This window comes from Scatophagus argus, chromosome 8 (assembly GCF_020382885.2).
Source record: "Scatophagus argus isolate fScaArg1 chromosome 8, fScaArg1.pri, whole genome shotgun sequence".
Lineage (NCBI taxonomy): Eukaryota > Metazoa > Chordata > Actinopteri > Scatophagidae > Scatophagus > Scatophagus argus.
The window spans coordinates 9917558-9937312 of NC_058500.1; the positions used below are offsets into that span (position 1 = coordinate 9917558).

The window sequence follows — 19755 nt, forward strand, 5'->3', positions numbered from 1 at the left end:
GGTAAAAATGTTGGTCACCATCATCTGATAAGGCCTTTTTGAACTCCTTTAAATGTAATCACAGCACCTACTCAAATAAGTTGTACTGTGGGTTTTTGGTATTTGTGACCAAAAATGACTGTAATAGTAATAATAATAATGATATAGCATCTATAATGTAAAGTAGTTTAGATTGCGTGCTGCATGCTTATTCACAGATGTTAGAAATTTGGCGCCAGAAACATGATTTAGCCAAAGACTGAAAAAAATCTACAAAAATACACTCAAAAGTACACTAATGTCAAGGATTTAGTTAAGAACAGAGTTTTTATAATTTCACTTCCTCCTGTATAAAAATAAAATAAAATTCTAATAGGTCTTTATGTTTATAAGAGAATGGAGATGTTGCTCCCATTGTAAAATGTCATTTTAATAAAATGAAGGTTTATTCTAATGACATACCCCAATAGTGGCAATTAAATGTGTTTCAGCAACACATCTGGCTCATACTTGTGCAAATTTTCTCCTTCAGAAAAGTGAGAGCACGGAATAGGAAGGTTAACACCACGTCTGGCTCTCTGTTGTTAGCTAACCTGCACTGAAACCACTCAGAGAGCAATTAAACACTCAAGCCAACTCGGCCTAATGCACAAACTGCACCTCATACTAAAAACATCTAAATCACCCCTGTCTGACTTTATTAGGACAGTCCAGTCTCTTAGAAATGCCGCTCTCATGATAAACTATGCAGATGAGAAACGCAGGATGCAGAGAGTGAAAAGAAAAAGGAGGGAGAGACAGGGAAAGACAATACTTTGCCCTCTACAAACGACTAATCCAAACCCCTCTTCACATGATTCAGAAATACTTCACTGTCTGAATAATTCATCCTCAACTAGCTGCATTAAGCCACTGCATTGTGTTAGCCTACTCACACCATCACTTCACATTTACAGACACACTCTCTGCCAGATAGCACATTAACCCAACAAATAACAACAATAATACAGTTACTTTCCTCCCTCTCATCTCGCAGACAATAATTAAAATAATGGAGGACTGTGGCAAGTTTGTGAAAGATTCCTTCTCTCTAAGTGCTTTCAAAGCCTCCTCTGGATACTTCTTACCCACATGGCAGACCCTCTGACTCCTCAGACACAGTCGAGACAGACAGGGAAACAATCTTCATCATGTAAAAGTGGAGAACCCAAAAGAAGGCACTCAGTATGAGAGCAGAGCAACCTGGAGCAGAGCTGGTGAAATGAGGATGAAAAAGAAACTCAGGTCGATGAGTTGAAAAAGGCCACTCCTGCTATCTTTACTAAGCTGTGACCTCATCATGCTCTGTACTACCAATGGCAATGCAACACTCATGCACACACACACACACACAGGCACACTACCTTCCTGTTTGTCAGTGCTGGTGGTAAACTTTCCACTGACATCTCCAGTCAAACGACCAATGTGAAGTTTCACGCATTTTATCATGAAAAAAAAAAAATCGACACCGAATTTAGACACTATTTAGGCCAAAGTTATCATGCAATGGAAGATTTAATCGCAAGCAAACTTCTGCTTCTTCCTTCCCAACTTAACAAATTAAAATCACTTATTACATTTTAATCAAAAGACAGACATTTCAAATGTTGCCAAAAAAATAAAAGCATCCAAATCTACGACGGTTGCATATTTAACAATGCATAAACCAGAGCATAGAAAACATAAAAACTGAGCTTCTGAACTTCCTGACATTTTAGCTCTTGCACGTCTTTTGTCTGTCCTTCTCACACCTCCTCCCTCAGGAAAAAAAAGAGGCTCTCGTGGGTCAGATTCTGCCTAATAGGCTGCCGGTTTGTAATTGTCCATCAGCCTCATCAAATGAGTGTCAATCATACTTTAGCATGGCTGCCGACTCGACAGCTGTCAGAGTGATAATTATGGAAAGTAATGGAACATATCAAGGTTCCTTTCCATGGGAAGAGGACAACCACAATATCCTTCCTGTACACTTTCAGAGTGTAAGCATTCTGTCTTGAAAGGTCTGAGGAAAAAAACATGAAAGCATATCTACAACAAAAAAAAAAACAAAACACTGGATTCAACACAGTGAGAAATGTATGTGTGTTTTAATGACACTGCCTAAAGAGCATTGTCAGTTGTGACTATGATAGGACCTCTGTTAAATTGGATTCACACAAATCGCATGTGACAGAAATTAAATAATGCACCGCGAACAACGTAAGAGCTTTATTGCACTTTTATTAAATATATGTAAAAAATAATAATAATAATAACACATGCAGCAGAAGTGGTAAACACAGAAACAGCACACAGTCAAACACCGAGGCTGCACACACAATCAATGGATTTTCAGCACAGAATGACTCACCAACAGTTGTATTCAGCAGTAAGCACATACTGTACACTAACAGTGACTGAATGGAAAAAAGTAAAAGTGAGTAGTAATAGTACATGGGGCTAATGTGACTACAAGGTACATTTCATGTTCCTTCCCTTTAATGTTGCGGAAATGTAAGTCAAAATAAATAATGTTCATGTAAATCCATATGATGAATAATTGGGGACTTGCAGACGACGACATCATATTAAATTATTTCAAGACAAAACATAATGATATCAAAATGAACTTTTTATGCAACACCTCTCATGTCTCATTGCATCAAACAACCATATGGATGAGTATTGTGGAGTGTGACCCGAACATCTGTCAACATTTTTCTACAAAGAACAAGGCAATAGCAAATAGGCACCAACTTCAACAGACAGATCTCCTTTCAGTTCAATACCGATAGCAAATTAAAAGATCAGGCACTGACAGCACTTTGTCAACGGCACACTTTTTGCAGATGTTCTGAGGTCATAAGCATCCTCAACAGAACAGCTCGCCCCCACCTTTTTCTTTTTCTTTTTTTTTTTTTTTGTTAAACAAACGATACCATCTCCTGCATGAAAAACAGAGGCATAAATCAGAGACTGAACACTTAATCTGTGTTTGTTAAACGCAGATGACCCATTTTCACAACGGCAAAGAGATGGCATAAAATGATTTTCCTGCTGACTGGCCTACCCATAACCAAATATGTGAATCAAATACAAGCTGCTTAAATATACACGAAGTGCATACTTTTCCTGTACAATGAAAAATGGTTTTCAACACCCATTTCAACTGGTTAGGTCAGAATCTAGAGAGAAGGAAAAGGCTGAACCAAAGAGCTAAAAAAAAAGAAAAGAAAAAAAAAAGCGACAAAAAAAAAAAAACAACAGACAGATACACCTACACATTTTCCGCCTGAATGGTCCTTCAGAAAGTGCTCATGGTGATAGAAGTTAAGCAACACGAGTTCATATTCTGATTTAACTTTTGTGAAAGTTGTGCGGAAAATATGTGGTAAAAAAAAAAAAGACATTAAAAATTTGAGATTTTTCTCTTTTATGACGTGCAAATTCACATTCAGCTGTGTCGTCCACAGTTAATGGCATAAGGCTCGATTGATCTTTTTCAAACAGTGCGCCTGTAAATTTCAATACATAGATTGTCACAATTTAAATACTCAAATAAAACATATCGAGTTACAGTAACAACATACTGTACATATAAAAATATTTTAGACTTTATAACACACCTTTCCACAACAGCATTTACACAATTTAAAATTTCAACAAGGTATGTTTTGTCCTGTTTTCAGTTTATTTTTCAGGTTACCTTGTTGGATCCTTGAGGGACTCAAGTTAAGCCTCGACGGTTGCAAATGTCCTCATATTGTCTTCAGAGGGGCACAGCCCTGAACCACCCAATAAGTCAGTGCATTCCATTAAGAAAATAATTATAATCCATAAAACAATAATTTAATTAGTAACTGGGCTCATCCATCTCTTCGTCGCTCCAGTCAGGGGGTGCATCTGTTCCAAAGTATCGATCCCCAAAGTTTCCTACAACATCGAGAAACGTGGCAAACTCAAGTTAAAACCGAAAAACCACAGTTGTATAAAATCATGTACATACACACTCTCTTCTTTCCATTTCTCACCTATGCCAGGTATGATGTGAAAGAGATCGTTGACCTTCTTGTCAACAGCTGTGGTGATGATTTTGACCTGTGGGAATGCGTAGGCCACTGAGTGGACTCCCATTTCTGCCATTAGCAAAGACACCAGCAGGATCTTGTCCTCCTGAACGTCATGATCCTGAAAATGTAAACACGGCATGTAAAATGGGCTACACGAGAAAAGCAATTCATTCCAGGCAACATGGATTAGCGAACAGTCAAGCTCACCCACCAACAAGACTCGAACAGCCATCATAGCGGCAGCCCCAGTGGACACAGTGCAGTCCATCAGGATCACATGATCTTCACTGATGTCTTTTGGTAGACGCAAGTAATGAAGCTGAAAACGGTTAGAGACAGGTTGAGGGCTGATACCAACACATAACATATCAGTACTATCATGTATCAAAGAAAGCACTATGAAAAATATATACTATAAAAATCTGGGAATTTCCTTGATAAAATTTTTCTTTGAAAGTTGGACATTAAAGATGTCCGCAGGGCAGTTATAGCAAAATCTTGTACACCAGTGTTGTAAGCCACAATTTTAAATCCGGTACCTCTGGTTCTCCTGTGTCCTGGTTGGTCTGGATGAGGATTTTGCCGATGCGGACGTCTTTGCAGACGGCCCTCAGGGCCGGCTCCATGGTCTCCCCGGCTCGCAGGATGGACACGCCTGTGATCTGAAGAAAAACAAAAAAGGAGAAGAAACAATTAACAGAGGTTAATTGCATGAGTTTGGGTAAAACTCTTCTGAACGGTCTTTAAAAAGAAAAGAGAGAGAGAAAGAGAGAGAGTGGTGAAGGCAGCAGGATGCAAATGGAGTTCACTCACCCTCTTCCCATGGAAAGTCCTGCCTTCATAATCTTCTCCCTGGGGGGTCTGGACTATGTGGACCTGAGATAATATTAAAAATCATAACAGTGTGAGTACAATGCTGACTGCTATGGTGTGCTTTAGAAGTCAAATAGATTTCTGATCAGCTACAGTGAACTTTAAACTCTCAGTTATATGTGTATTTGTGTAATGCAAACCTGTATCTTATGGTTAAGGTATGGAAACTTTCCACAGTGGTGAGCCCGGTGAAGTTTCCATGTGTATGTCTATTTTTACCGAGTACAAGCGCTCACTCTTTTTCCATTAATCTTTATCTTTTAATTCTTCTTTTCACATTTCAAGGCCACATTATGCACTGTATCTCACTGCGCTGCTCGGTCTTGTCAGCTTGTGTTCATCCATTCGTTATCTCACACTCTTCTTCTCCTACACGCCTCCATCTACGCAAAGGTTCAGGTTCTAATGGTTCAGAGTCAATGTCCTACTTAATACACGTGATTACAGAACCTTCATGCAGTGCTATGAATTAATTAACAGTGTGTGTCAGTGTTTGGCACCTGTGAGGGGAGGAAGGAGAGCGCTCGCTCGATCAACAGACGCATCAACCTCTTGGAGTAGAAGATGAACTCATCGCGGCTGGTTTCCTTGTTTCTAAATGTGGGTAATTAAGGGAAAAAATGATACAAGAGTTAGAACAGAAGGCTCTGCTGTACTCTTGTACTTGTTCATGTAACAAATGAGCTTTTTCAGCTTTTACCTGATGATGGTGTGCATGCCCCTGACCTGGGGTGTGCTCTCCAGAACACTGAGGGTTTGGGGGAGGGGTTGGGCCTGGTGTGCAGAAGCCAGGGCTGCCCTGTAACCACGGCAACAAATAGTAGCGCGGGGGCAGTGCAGGGTGAGAGGAGCGGGAAGAGGATAGACGGACAGACACATGAAGGCAGCACACGTAGATAAAATACGTAAGTGCAATACTCTGCACGCATGTGTATAATACGTACTGTGTGCACATTCAGAAAACACACCCACACCCACACACACACAGACGTGTAAGTACATGCAGAGAGCAAAACCCATCAGAAATAATGTTTCCAGTAGCAGTTAGAGCAAAATTGATAATGGTAGTGTGCGATATATGATTACTTGGAAGAAGGCAGACGCAAAGTCCACAGAGCCAGTGCTGAGTATTTTATCAGAAAGTTACAACAGCACAGAGACCACGATGATGGAAAAGAAATTAGACAATTTCTTGGAAAGTTCAAGAATTAAAACTGATTCATTTAAAAATCAATATTATATAGAAATAAAAGAAAATTTCACTGTGTCATGTAAATAGATGGTTACTTTTCCATAACTGGTCTCTACTCCTTGTAATGACGGATTCTGCCCATAAGCTTTAGGTTTATGGGTAGAGTCTGGGCTCTGTATAGAGGATCAGACACACTGTCACAAATGCTCAGTGATGCAGTCATGTTGACACTACATGTATCCACAATGTCACTGAGATACACATTAGCCAGATGCAAAAAATAAATAAATAAGAGAGAAATCATAGCATATCTGCTCACATATCCCAGCGAAGTTTCCTCTATGGGGAGAGTTTTTCGATGAAACAACAACAATCACAACAGAGGGGGGACACAGAAAGATGAAAAACAACAGATAAGCGGAGGAAAAAATGAGAAGAGACACAACATCAGGTGGATGAAGGGATGATTACACACACTGAAAAGTGTGACAGCTGAGAATTGAAAATGTCTAATGTCTCGAAGATACGGTTCCCACCGAGGTACACTACCATTTTAGGTTAAAAAAATCAAAAATTCAGTTATTAATTAGTGTATCATGATTCAGAGAAGAAATGAACAGGTTTATGCTTTAATAGCTTTACAGCTGCCAGGGTAGAACACAGAATAATTTTGAACAGATTTTGATATCTGTACATGTGCATCCATTGTGTGTTTGCGTGGGAGGTGCGCAAGTTATCGTGCTGCTGTCACTCTTTCACCGTGTAGAACAGTAAAGGTTGGTATTTCAGCTCTCAGGCCCCAGCACATCCTGTGTCTAAAGACAGACACCAAGCTCACTTCCTCTCTCTCTCTGTCTCACATACTGTGGCCGACATTCAATGGAAAAACTAAGTGCTTTGTAGTAGGGTATTGGAAACTTTCTCTGTGGCTGAGGTACATGATAGTCAACAATAGCTGTAGCAAAGGGCTTCCTCTCTCTCACTTTCTATTATAGTCATTCTTTCTCTTATTCTTGTTGCCACTAAAAGGAGGGGTCAGTGACTTGTCTCACTGGTGTATTTTTAGACACAGAAGGCAGAAAGAGTGCAAGTTGTCATTTCGCTTCAATGCAGAGAGAAGGAAAACCAACGTCTTCACATTAAATGCTGGCTGCCCCGCACCAAATCCAAACTTCTGATCTTTGTTCAGCTTCCCAAATGTTAACAGCAGCTTTCAAGCAGTTTTTAAATATATATTCCATGATGGTGCAGAGTAAGTCTTTAGAGTATTTTGGCATGCTCTTGTGACTGATCACTAATCAGGTATATTTGCTCTACAGATACAACAGTGCCGCCTGGTGATGTGCCATGGCAGCCGGCAGATCAGTGGAAAGTACAGGTTGGTTTTACTTGTCTCTTTTCCTCTCTCTCCCATTAAGAAGCTGGAGCAGTTGGGGAAATGGACAGACGGTGAGGGGAGAATGATAGACAGGATAAAGGCCACTCTACCTGACGCTGAGCTCGCGCTGTGAGCCATGAAGGGATTTGGGGTGGAGGGAAAGTGGGGTGGGGTGGGAGGGGAGAGAGTGAGAGAGCAGTTCATCAGCAGCGTGTGTGTTAATGTGTCTTTATAGTTGGGAGGGAACTAAAGCAAACTGCACTGTGGCACAAAGTGCTCCCCACGAGCAAAAATGTGCCTTTGGTGACAATTAGTGTGTGCTGCACAACTAATCCAAAAGTCAAAACGGCACACACACTGGTTCAGTATCTGAGGCTTATGATGTTACACTGAAGAGGAAGCAGAATGCACGATGGGGACCGGATTTCTATTTGGGCCATGCAATTAATGGCACACAATTATGTATGAGGATGAAATTGTTCCACAATAATAAATATTTTGTGATTAATTCATCTGGAAACTTAAAAGTATAAATCTAAAATGTATTAAAAAAAAATTGGTTTGATATGGATGAATATCAACTCGGTGTTAACATTGTTAAAACACACTTTCAAGCTGGAGCTGCAAATGTCTGCAGATGCTTAATCAGTCCTATTTTTTATCGTCAAAAGGCCCCTCGTTACAACAAATATCCTATTGACCTAAAGCTGCCTTGAATGCATATTTTAAGGTCTACATTCACATTTATGACATTTGCACTTGTAGGACATATTAAGAAGCAGAGAAAAAGCTGAACAACCATCTACAACTACAAGTCTTTCTTTGTCCTTAAAGTAAAAACACGCTGCTTTGGCTTCAAATTCAGACTTTTATCAAACAATGACTATCAAGTATTTATTCTGTGTCTTATTACCCTTAGGGCTGTAACTGTGCTCCTGTATAATTAAGTAATTGTTTACAAATTTTAGAGCAAAACTATAATGTTTTGGTCAAAATTACATTATTTTTCTCTGAAACAAATACAAGTGACCTCAGTTAGTAACTTCTGGTGCATTTATCTTCACCTAAAATGTGTGTAGTGCATTTTCTGTCCACTAGAGGGAGGGATTGAGCTTGTAATTACACACAAAAAAAGTGCTGACCTTCTCCACAGTATACTAAATATCTTTTCAGCTGTAACAATAACATGTACTCAATGAGAAATCATGCAGAAAATATCAGTAACACCAGGTGGGATGAATGAAGGACCATAACGCCCTTTACTAAAGGCACATTTCCTGTGTGCGAGTATGAGTGTGCCTGCATACTGTATGCATGTAGGTGTGTGAGTATGAGCTCTCTTACCTCCTCCAGCTGACTGTGGACATGCTGCACGATCAAATCAATGGCCACCATGTTGCCACCACCTGACAGGACGACAAAGACAAAAATAAGGTAGCATGACATTCATTTGGAATCACAGGAGTTTGAAAATACAGCAGCTAATTCAGTTTAACAGTAGTAAAATGCAAGAAAATTCTAAAATTCTAAAAACAACATACTTGAATACAGTTACTTTCTCTGTTGCGCTGTTCAAACAGTTCAGTCCTGTTTATATTTACTAGTATCACATTAATTGTCCTGTAATATTGAACCTGTGTGTATGTAAATATGTGTGCATGGCGTATGCGCGTACCACGTGGCACCACGATATCAGCCAGGCGCATTGTGGGTTCGATGTACTGCTCAAATGAAGGCTTGACAAACTTGTTGTACTGTTTGATGACACCTTCAATGTCTCTTCCCCTTTCTGTAATATCCCTCCTCAGCCGACGCACCAGCCGGATGTCAGAGTCTGTGTCCACAAAAATCTTCATGTCGAGCAACTGACGGGAGAACATAAAACGGAGACAGTTGAACATAGAGATTTATAACTTGAACTCGTACAAAGATGACATGCAAAATAATAGAAAGCTAAATATCCCTTCCTGATTCTATTTTTTGGCTTCTCGGTGGTGTTTTAGTGCTAGCGCAGTTTTGCTTACAGGAGGGTCATGATATACAAATTATGCCAAGGCATTTGGCATCTGTTTAACTTACCATATGTCTGTCCATAAAACAAGATTAAAAGGACAATATGTATTATTGTGCAAATTAGGGATGTGTGCGATTAGTCAACTGGTGGTTTAAATGTTACTCCCCTTGTTAGTCAGCACTAAAAATACTAGTTGGTTATTAAACTAATTGTTATTATTCTATTAATGTACATGTAGGAGCCATTTCTAGAGCTAAATGTATGTAGGACACCAAATTGGTCCAGTAGGTGTCACCTTTGTGCCTTGGTTCACTTACAATATTAGGTACATATTGAGGGCTGTGGTAGACGAATGCTGTGTTATTTTACTGGTGAAATGCTGAGTTGTATGGAGATTTATGGATAATGCTTATGGAATCACAATGATGACCATTTTGATGGAATATTTTCCATCAAAGACAAATAGCAGAAGTCGGACTGCATTATTTCAGAGGACTTGCTAAGCGGTGCTACAGCGAACACAACAGTGTAGACCCCAAGGGGCTTTAAGTGTTGCTTAGCTGCTACAGTACACATTTAAATTACATGTTGACATAATTGAAAATGAAATGTCTGCGTAGTCAAATGTTTCTTTCTGAAAAATTTGCATCCACTACTACTAGCTAATTAGCTTTTCAATGTTTTCTGTTGGACAAAGTATGTGATGCAGACACAGTTTCTAAATCACTTAAAACGTGTCCTAAACATTTCTGTGGTGCAATTTATTTCCACTTATCAACATATATGTAGATATCAATATATTGGTGACATTGGCTGGTATATCGGTTCCAGTGTTTTGCTTGCATTATAACCATGGACTGAACATTTAACACAATTCATTTGCTAGTTTTTGCTTAGACAAAACTGGTTGGCCTGAGTGAAAACAAATGAAAACGCTCCCTCCAAAATACGTACAGAAAAACATGTCAGACCACGTGCACGGCTCAAAAATAAACCTGACACCTGCACCTTCCAGTGACCAACCGAACAAATAGAGGACTACAACCATGACCTACCTGCAAGAGCTCTTTATCTGTGAAGGCCATGATTCCCTCAAAGATGATAACACTGGCTCCATACACGGTTTTCTGTGGTGGACACACATGCGAGTGTATTACAGTACAATGTACATACAAAGTATATGGATATACACACAACTCGTCTATGTACACTGATGCACTCATCATAATAATATCATAATTTGACAGCTACCACTGATAAGAGATGTCGAACTGTGGTTAATGGACACTGAAGTATAAAAACAAGTAGAAATGACAATAATGGTTTGTCAGTGTCCATCTGGCGTAGCAGAATTGCAATGTGACTCTAAACCTCTAGCGAAGGAGATTAAAAGCCTCTTAGGTAATCGAGAAACTGAGATTATATTCAGTAACTCTGACATGCTACTCATTAACTTACTGCACTGTCATGTGTTTGGATGCATGCATTCATCCTCACCCACTCCTTCTGTCTCCCGTGAGTTGTAAAGTCATACACAGGGATTTTCACGCTCTTGCCCTGTTTGAGTTTGCGCAGGGTGTGTGTAAGCAAATCAAAGTCAAAGGCATCAGGGTGGTCAAAGTTATAGTCGTTACTGGAGGCCAGAATCTGCTCCTCTTGAGACAGGACCTGAGGATGGCAACAATGCTGGAATTACTTCACCGTAAACTTTCCACAATGATGGCGCTTACAAAGCAATAACAACAACAACAAAATTGATTTTCTGAGCAAAATACTTCTCTCCGTCTCAGTTTCTGCCTCTTGCTTCGACACACATTAACATTTGTTCACAGAGAATAATAATGCTGATAAAACAAGCTTACATAAATGCAAAATTACTCAAGCTCAAATGTGGAATATAATTTGCCAATAATTTGCATAAACCTGGGCAAAAGCAGGTGGGCACAGATCACTGTTCAAGAGTAGTCGAAGTTAAGGGACCTAAATTTAGTAGAACATCATGTGCTACTGTGACGGCTGTACCAGGTGGTGTGTGTGTGTGTGTGTGTGTGTGTGTGTGTGTGTGTGTGTGTGTGCCCTTAGGGTTGTGCATTCAAATCCTAGATCTGGTATTTGGCAGTTTGAGAACAGCAACACCTCATTCTTGAGTGAACTGATTACATACTTATGATAAACCGGTGTTACAGGCAGTCTGGAGACTGTGCACAAACATGAGAAAACCGCAACAGAAGTGCAGGAAACATGAAGTTAAAAAGACATAACGACCAGTTGAAATGTTCTGAATGCCGACCTCTGGTATCGCAGTGTGGTGAGGGCTGCAAGCCCACTGGCCAGTGGTAACCCCCTCCCACTCGGCACAGTCAGAACTGCTGCTGTCAGACTGTGATGCGATTACATAACCAGAGAGTGAGTGGAGATATGAAAGGGCAAGAAGGATGGCTCTTGCTTGATTGTGCTCCACCATTTTTTACTTTCCCCAGTTTGCTCATCACTTCTCTTTGGACTCATCCACCTTCTCATATTTTATCCTTTCCGCCTCCTTTCTCTCCAGTCGCTCCTCTGATCCTCACTTTCCCTCTGGGACCCAAACACAATCTTGTTTTCTCTCTTTCACTCTGTCTTTTGCACTCAGTCTCACCCTCTCTTCCCAACCTTTCCTTCAGGCCACTGGGGTTTAGCAGCCACATAAGACATAGAAGAAGTAATAGTAGAGAAAGAATAATAAAGGGAAGAAGAGATTTGTTGGACTCATCTGATGCCAAGGTTTTATCTAAAAGCATTTTGACTGACGTAAAGACATGCACAAACATGTCAAAACTCACGCAGCCTATATTTTAAGTACCTCACATATAGCATTGATGAACAGGTGTGTTCCTGCATGCTAACGGATCGAATACATACCACACAAACTGTACAGACCTTGTAAAAAGAGTCCATTGAGAGTAGTACGACCCATGGGACATCTAGAGCTTCAATTATTTTCCTGGCCACAGTTGTCTTTCCTGAAGCGCTGCCACCACACAAACCTGTGACAGAGTGTTAGCGTGAAGACATTACATAATGTTTGCATACATGTTCAGTTTTAAAGTGCCTTTGCTTGGATAATTCTAGTACGAGCTTGACAGGACACCCTGAATGTTGAGTTTGCTTTAGGCTATCATTTGCAAGTCAAGAGGCAGGCAGAAACAGAGACCAGGGCTTACACATCGCCATTATATGGTGACGGTACTTTAAGAAATTCCTACTCCTTTGTACAAAACACACTCCTACATACAATACTTCTCAGTAGCGAATCAGAGCCACCTCTAACTCAGTCAAAATGTCAATACTGACACTGAATGGGCTTGTCAATACCCATTAGCAGTAACTACAATGATCGCTTATTTCTGCAAAAAAAACACTTCTCTGCTTGTACAGAGTATCAATTAACTTTGTTTTAGGACACATAAATATTCCTGTGTCCAAAAGACCTACAAGAACAGATGTGAAATCGTAAGATACTAAATTCTTCAGATTTAGCCTGTACCCTCTTTAAAGACGTATGACATTGTACTGATAGGAGAATGTACTCTACATTAAGCAAAGATTAAGCGTCTCTTTATGTGTCCTACCAATGACGAAGGCCTCTTTGGACTGTGTCCCATGTTCGTTGTACCAGGGTGGCCGACCGGCAGTGTAGATGGTTCTTTTGGAGGTGCGTAGGAGAGGAGGCTCAGACTTGCACTGGCTGGTGGTCCTTTTCCTGGGTGAAAGGCCTGTGGTTACTGAGGGGAGAAGCCGATCCAGCGATCCCTCACCAACTCCACTGCAAAGCAACAGACACACAACAGAGCACACAATCACTCTTACATTTTATAGATCTGGACAAATTACTGGTCTTTGATACAACAACAAATTTCTTGTTTGTTGTACTGTCTACTTGAACGCTGTGCCAACACTCTCATCTTATCAAGTGGCACATAATTAAATGGGTTCTGGTCTAAGTGTTTTTCATGTTAATAAAGTACACAATCCAAGACAGCACAACACAATGATACAAACACTGCTAATTAGGGCCCCTTTGTCAAGAATATGACAATACAAATTAATAAATTTAACCTTTAAAAAAGCGCCTGTGTTGTCTCCTCAACATATTGTGCATGATTGCTTAACAGACACACAAAGACAGGTCTCAGTTTGGGTGTGTACCTGTGGGGTGGACTTAACAAAAAAAACAGTGGGCCTGTAAACTGAGAGTAAACAAGAACGAGCTAGAATTGTGTTACCTCTAGGTCACAAGTTAATATTTAGTGTTACATCTTCAACAGGTGAGCTTTGTCCAACCTACAGAACAACTGCTGTTGGTACCAAAGTTCAAGACACTATACATTAACAAATATAGATGGGAAAACGGTGACTTAACTACATGACTACAGTCCTGCGATCAGGTATACATGTGAAACAGGTGCATGCAATATGCCCAGGGCGTCACCAATGACTAAGGCCAACGGATTGTTGTATTATGAACATAACATAATAAAAAATGTTCTTTGGAACAAATGACGGGAAGCTCATTCAAAACAGGCATGAGACTCTTGTGGGAGTCAGGTACAGAATGAATTTGCAACTATTCAAACCAAGTAAACATGTAGGCCAGTCGCTTCTCCGCAACACAATTACAATGCTGATGACCAAATATCTACTAAGAGAAAAACAAAGGAGTAGTGAGCTGTATTTCAACACCAAAAAATGCAATTCAGGCTTGTGCAAAGACTTTGGTAAGAGTATCTGGCAATATAGTTAGGACTGAGCCACACATAGAACACAAGTTTTAGTTTGCAACATTACAAGAAAAAAAAGTGAAAAAGAATGAGCATTGACATTCAGTTAATGGCTGTGGCTAATTAAGATTCAGAGCAGAGAACAACTGTACAAAGAACTGGTCTAACCCACAGCCGAGTAACCCGACTAGAACTCAACTTCTCTCCTCTTTTACAAAAGTTCAGTCACATGAAATCTGAGGCACTGTTGCTGCATTTTAATATTATAGCCCAAGGGAAATCTACTTGGACATCAGCTGTAAAGCAATCACTTTTAATTCACTAATGTTATAATAGCACAATAAATATCACCAAGAGGCTGCCTTAGCTGTTTAGCAAAAACAAACACCATCAGAATGACAAGTCTAACCAGGTAATAGTTGCTAGCAACACTTACTGCAGTATCCGAGACATCCACACTTCACCCAGTGAGGACTGTAAAAGTTTACCTGCCATAACTGCATATAGTAGGCTATGAGAAGAGCCTTAGCTGTTTCTCTGCGTATTTCTCTGTGATTCGGTCAGCTATTCCACACTCTTATATCGGCCATACACCTCCCCAGGTGGAGCGTCAAGAGGTCAGAGATGAAACAAACAAGACGAAACACATTTATCTTATCACACCAGGGTCACCTGAGCTTGGCTGGGGCGAAGAAGCGGGCTGAGAGAACACATAGATGATGTATAAGGCACAGCACACTCTAGCTGGGTTATCAGTTAAAACCAAACCAGGGTGCCATAAAAGATTAGCCGAGCTGACTGTGCTGAATCATACCCTCAGTTCAGTGGTTAACAGCACTCGGAGCTGCTAAACATTGCACACAACAAACATCCATGAAAACACCTTTGTGAAAGGAAAAGGAGAGGTCACTGTGCAAGACACCAGATTACCTGAGCAAACAAGAAGACTATTTAAGCCCCGGTGGTCTGCAGTAGTCAATAACAGTAGCAGTAGACAAAACAAAGGGTCATAGATCACTACACGTTGTTTCGTTTGCCCTCCTTAGAAAGCCCAAGACTCTTGGCTAAGTTGATGATGATCATGATGCCCTGTAGACTATAGCCAGACTTGAAACAGCCAAAGAATTTCTCCATTTGCACCATTAACATCCAATATTGCATTAAAGATATTTGGTCTGTTAGTTTACTCATGTTGCCTGTGATGTGGATACCCTCAAGATCGATCACCATCATCAGATCGCCCACCTTTAATCTTGGCTTTATGGGCGGTCTTTACAAAGTAAAATAAAAGACAACATAAATGCATAATGGCATTTATTTGATAAAAACAAACCTTAACTCAACAGAGCATGACTACAGCTGCTCGGGTCATCTTGAGTTAGTGGTGCGAGACATGAGATGAAATCAATAAGAAACAATTAACAAAAATACAGTGTATATTATGAATATTTTTCCTTATTGGTACAGACATTTATAATAATATGACATCTTTCTGAAAAAACTGAATAAAAAAATTAATTGAACTGTTTATTTAAATGAATTATTGAATATTCTACTGTGATTGCACCAGACAAAACTCCACAGACACCAAATTAACCAAGTCAGCACAAAAGCTAGTACATGGTTATCAAACATACTGATAATTTTTCAATACCGCATGTTTAAAACAATATAATATGTGCATATATGCATTTTGCAGTGGTACCAAAAAAGTTATCCAGTGTGTTTTTTCTGGTATCTTGACAACCTCACTCAAGAGATACATAGGACAGGAGTGGTCTTTCTTGTTTATCCACATTTGAGAGAACACTTCAAAGGGTTGATTAGCAACAACACTCGATGGTTTTAAACTACAACTTCATTTTTGATACTAACAAATGCAAATATCATATCATTTTAAATACATGGAAGTGAAAAAGTATCAATACTTTTGACAGCCTTAACCTGAGTGCACTAGAATGAAAGAAGTAAAAAAAAAGGGGAAAAAACAAAACAAAAAAGGAAGTAAATAAACAAATGTAATGTACTTACCTGCCATCAGATCTTAGAGTCCAACAGCCAGATATTCTGGCTCCTGAGTAAGCTGGTAGCGAGTTCATAACTGGAGAAACATATAAGGGAGGTGTCCTCTGTATGTGCGCCGCAAATAGTATTTTAAACTTATATTACTGCCAACAGATATACACACTGTGTATATATGTTCACTCAAGCACAGTAAAGCATTTTAACAGTGCTGTTTTCTAATGCTATCTATCGAGAGAGAGAGAGAGAGGTTGGGCAACATAGAGGGAATCAGCTTAGAGGAGAAACGAAACTTTAAACATCTGTTTAGTTTTCTGTTTCTTCCATTCAGTGGAGAGAGAGAGAGAGAGAGAGAGAGAGAGAGAGAGAGCGAAGTCACTGCAGCTTGCTAGGGAGAGCGCACTCTGTGAAACTACAGCACAGCTTTTCCCTCCTCTTTCACTCACTCGCCGCTCCTCCCCGCAGTCGTCCGGCCAACAAATGTAAGAGGATAACCTACTCTCCAGATTATGTTCATTAGGTGATATTAATAGCATCAGGTTAGAGCCAGACCTTCCCACTCCTGGCACACACGCACACATTCATGCACACATACACACGCACCAAGCTTGGATCATCTGTCTTTGACAGTCACTGTTGCAATATGTGGCTGGAGGTGAAATAGGGACCAGAAGAGAGCGACAGAAACACATGAAAAAAAAAAACCCTGAAGAAAACACAAAGGAAGAGACAAAGAACTATTATTCTCCTCTGATGCTGACAGAGTTGACTGAATTTACAGCAGAGACGCTACAGGCTATGTTGGGGAGGGGGGGGGGGGGGGGGGGTAAAGAGAGAGCAAATACAACATAAGGGAAGGGCTAAGAGAAGGCAGTGTGCTTTTCTCCTGCTGGGACTCGCCATGTCCCTATGTGCCTTACACCAAAGACTGGAGACGTCAGCACCACAGCACACACACACACACACACAAACACACAGAGCGATATCCCCTCCCTAGCTTCAGTCACAGTGAGGAGTGGGAAATAAACAGCATGATGAAACCCAACACTGCCTCTACTGCTCTGTCAGCTGACTGTCTGAGGAACACAGCCCTCGGCAATGCACATATACAACACATAGACACACACGCATGCACACACTGGAACTCCTCCCAGGCCGCATCTCGTAGGGACAAGCAAATCATTGTTCTCCGAGATCAGAGGAGACAGACTAATTGTTTTCCAGTGCAGTAAAAACAAACCCAGGAACTGACCAGGCCACAGCTTCAGAACCACATCACTTAGAGAAGCTACTAGATATGACTTGTACCAACATTTAAATATTTGGCATTTGGACCTGACAGAACCTTATATGTGTTTACTTCCTCTTTAAAACCACAGGGGGGGGACACACAAGGGAATTCAGTGTTTTTCTCTAATCTTCGGTGTGGTTTTGGGACTGTCGCTGTCGCTTTAAAGCGCAGTCAGAAGACAGCTGCAAAGCAGGAAAGCACTGTCGAAACAAGACGCCTGAACTGGTTGCAATGCCAAACATTCATCTAACTCTCTATGGCTACAGAGACGCACAGGAGGGTTACAGGCCTGAGCTGAAGTAAAACATATTAATATTGTAAGCACAGCGAGACAAATATTAGGCTATTTACTGAACTCAGCATATAATGTGGCACAAATCCACATATTTCTTATGACTTTCATTATTACACTGAAGGAATTGAATGTCCTATGTGATAAATGGAAGTCATATGACCCAAACTCCAAATGGTTACTCTAATCTATTTTAGAAACTAGGGCTGACTTACATAACTAGCTGTATATACATAGAGTGGAGGAAAATAACTGGAGGAAACACATACATTGTAAATCATAACTGTGCAGCTAAATACATTCTCTGGAAAGCTTCCACTGTGTAATTTCTCTACTGAGTATGTCAGGTGTTTGCCTGGTAATTTCTCAGGCTATACTTTGGACTGTTTCTACGTTGGCTTACATTATATGCATGTATATACATTATATACAAATATAATATATATACAAATATTATATATAAATTGTGCTCATAAATCCAAGCTTGTGTGTTTACTCGCAGCTCCTCAGTAAATATCTCTTTCTCAAGCAATGTCAACAAGGTTTTGTGAAGCTCAGTATAACCACGTGAGTATAACTTTTGATTCCGGTTTAGTGAGGCCCTCAAACAGGAACAAACCCTCAGTGCAAACACCAATGCAGTACCACCCCCTGGTGGCTCAATAGGGTATCAAGCTGAAGGCTGGCTTTAAAATGTGGGTGGCTACACAGAGCTAACTAAAGGGCTCAATATGACAATATGACATCTGTATGCAAATTCACGTACAGCGTTAGTCAACTTGAGAAAATGTCTGACAAAAGGTTTTCCCCTGAGAGGAGGGCATGCGTTTGTAAAATGAGCACTTTACCCACGTTGCAGTGCCAGCAGAAAACGCCATGCTTCTCGCGACTATAAATGAAAACTGGCTCTTTCTGCTTTAATCGGGTAATTCATTTCTCTCTAGCTATACCCGACACACGTAACGTTAGCATCTTTGGGGTAACATATTTTTCAAATATTCTTCTTGTAATTTTTTTTTTTTTCAGATGATGATAATGGATTTATGTTTGGAGGGCACCTCGTGTAAAATGTCAATAGTTATAACCATTTGACAGTGTACAAAATGTCAAACTGCAAGCAGGCCGAGTCTGTAGTACATCTTTAATAAACCAGCAGTTACACTGTAATTTCCTGGCTGCCGTCACAGCGACGTGTTACATTTATATTTAAAAAAGTAACGATACAGTGAACCACCCCTTGTGGAAAAAACCCTGTGACAGGTCGTGTTTCCATAAAGATGCTTTGTCAAACTGCCAGCGGAAATGCTTAGAAAAACCGCCGAAAAATCGTGAATCCAACGTTTTCTGAAAAGCACCCAAAATTTTACCTGACAGGCACAGAAGAAGTTTTCTCTTCGTTCTCCATCTTTGCGAGCCTTTCGTCGCTGCTAACAGCAGACATTGCTACTCTGTTGACAATCAGGTGTTGAGAGCACAGTTAGTGCTGAGGCATCATGGGGCTTGTAGGCGTATTGTACTTCACCATCGGAGGGCTAAGATAGCATTATACCCCCCAAAAGGACTTCAAGACCCACAATGCATCTGTTCCGTGTTTTTTTTTTTTTTTTCAATCTACAGCTACAGCGTGGGCAGTATCATAATCGTACATGGCCTTCCTCAAACTGGTAGTGGGTGAGGTATCGAAGGCCACGTGTGAGGTTTTACATCGAAATTCAGATTGATATCAGTTCAGTATTATTGTATTACATACATACACATATTATTTTGTTAGAGTGATTTTGGTTATACGTCATAATTGTAAATATTTATCTTACATATAAAACATTTTGATCACTTTGACGAAATAAATCCCACATGAAGATGATA

General features: G+C 40.2%; 1 protein-coding gene across 5 annotated transcripts; it reads right to left on the bottom strand.

The window, feature by feature from the left end:
* Positions 1–2872: 2872 nt before the first annotated feature.
* On the bottom strand, positions 2873–19410 carry LOC124063259 (uridine-cytidine kinase-like 1). Of its 5 annotated transcripts, none has more exons than XM_046396717.1 (15): positions 19257–19410; positions 13136–13329; positions 12444–12550; positions 11022–11192; positions 10580–10651; positions 9186–9375; positions 8855–8916; positions 6452–6471; positions 5641–5739; positions 5441–5534; positions 4881–4943; positions 4607–4729; positions 4279–4386; positions 4029–4185; positions 2873–3930 (listed from the first exon to the last, which is right to left on the bottom strand). In XM_046396717.1, the coding sequence occupies exons 1-15, from the start codon at positions 19328–19330 to the stop codon at positions 3851–3853; spliced, it is 1614 nt and encodes a 537-aa protein (XP_046252673.1). In that variant the 5' UTR covers positions 19331–19410; the 3' UTR covers positions 2873–3850. The 5 variants fall into 5 exon arrangements, with proteins under 5 accessions (XP_046252673.1, XP_046252674.1, XP_046252676.1 ...); XM_046396718.1 differs by lacking the exon at positions 6452–6471 and adding an exon at positions 7621–7637; XM_046396720.1 differs by lacking the exon at positions 19257–19410 and adding an exon at positions 16316–16987.
* Positions 19411–19755: the final 345 nt, after the last annotated feature.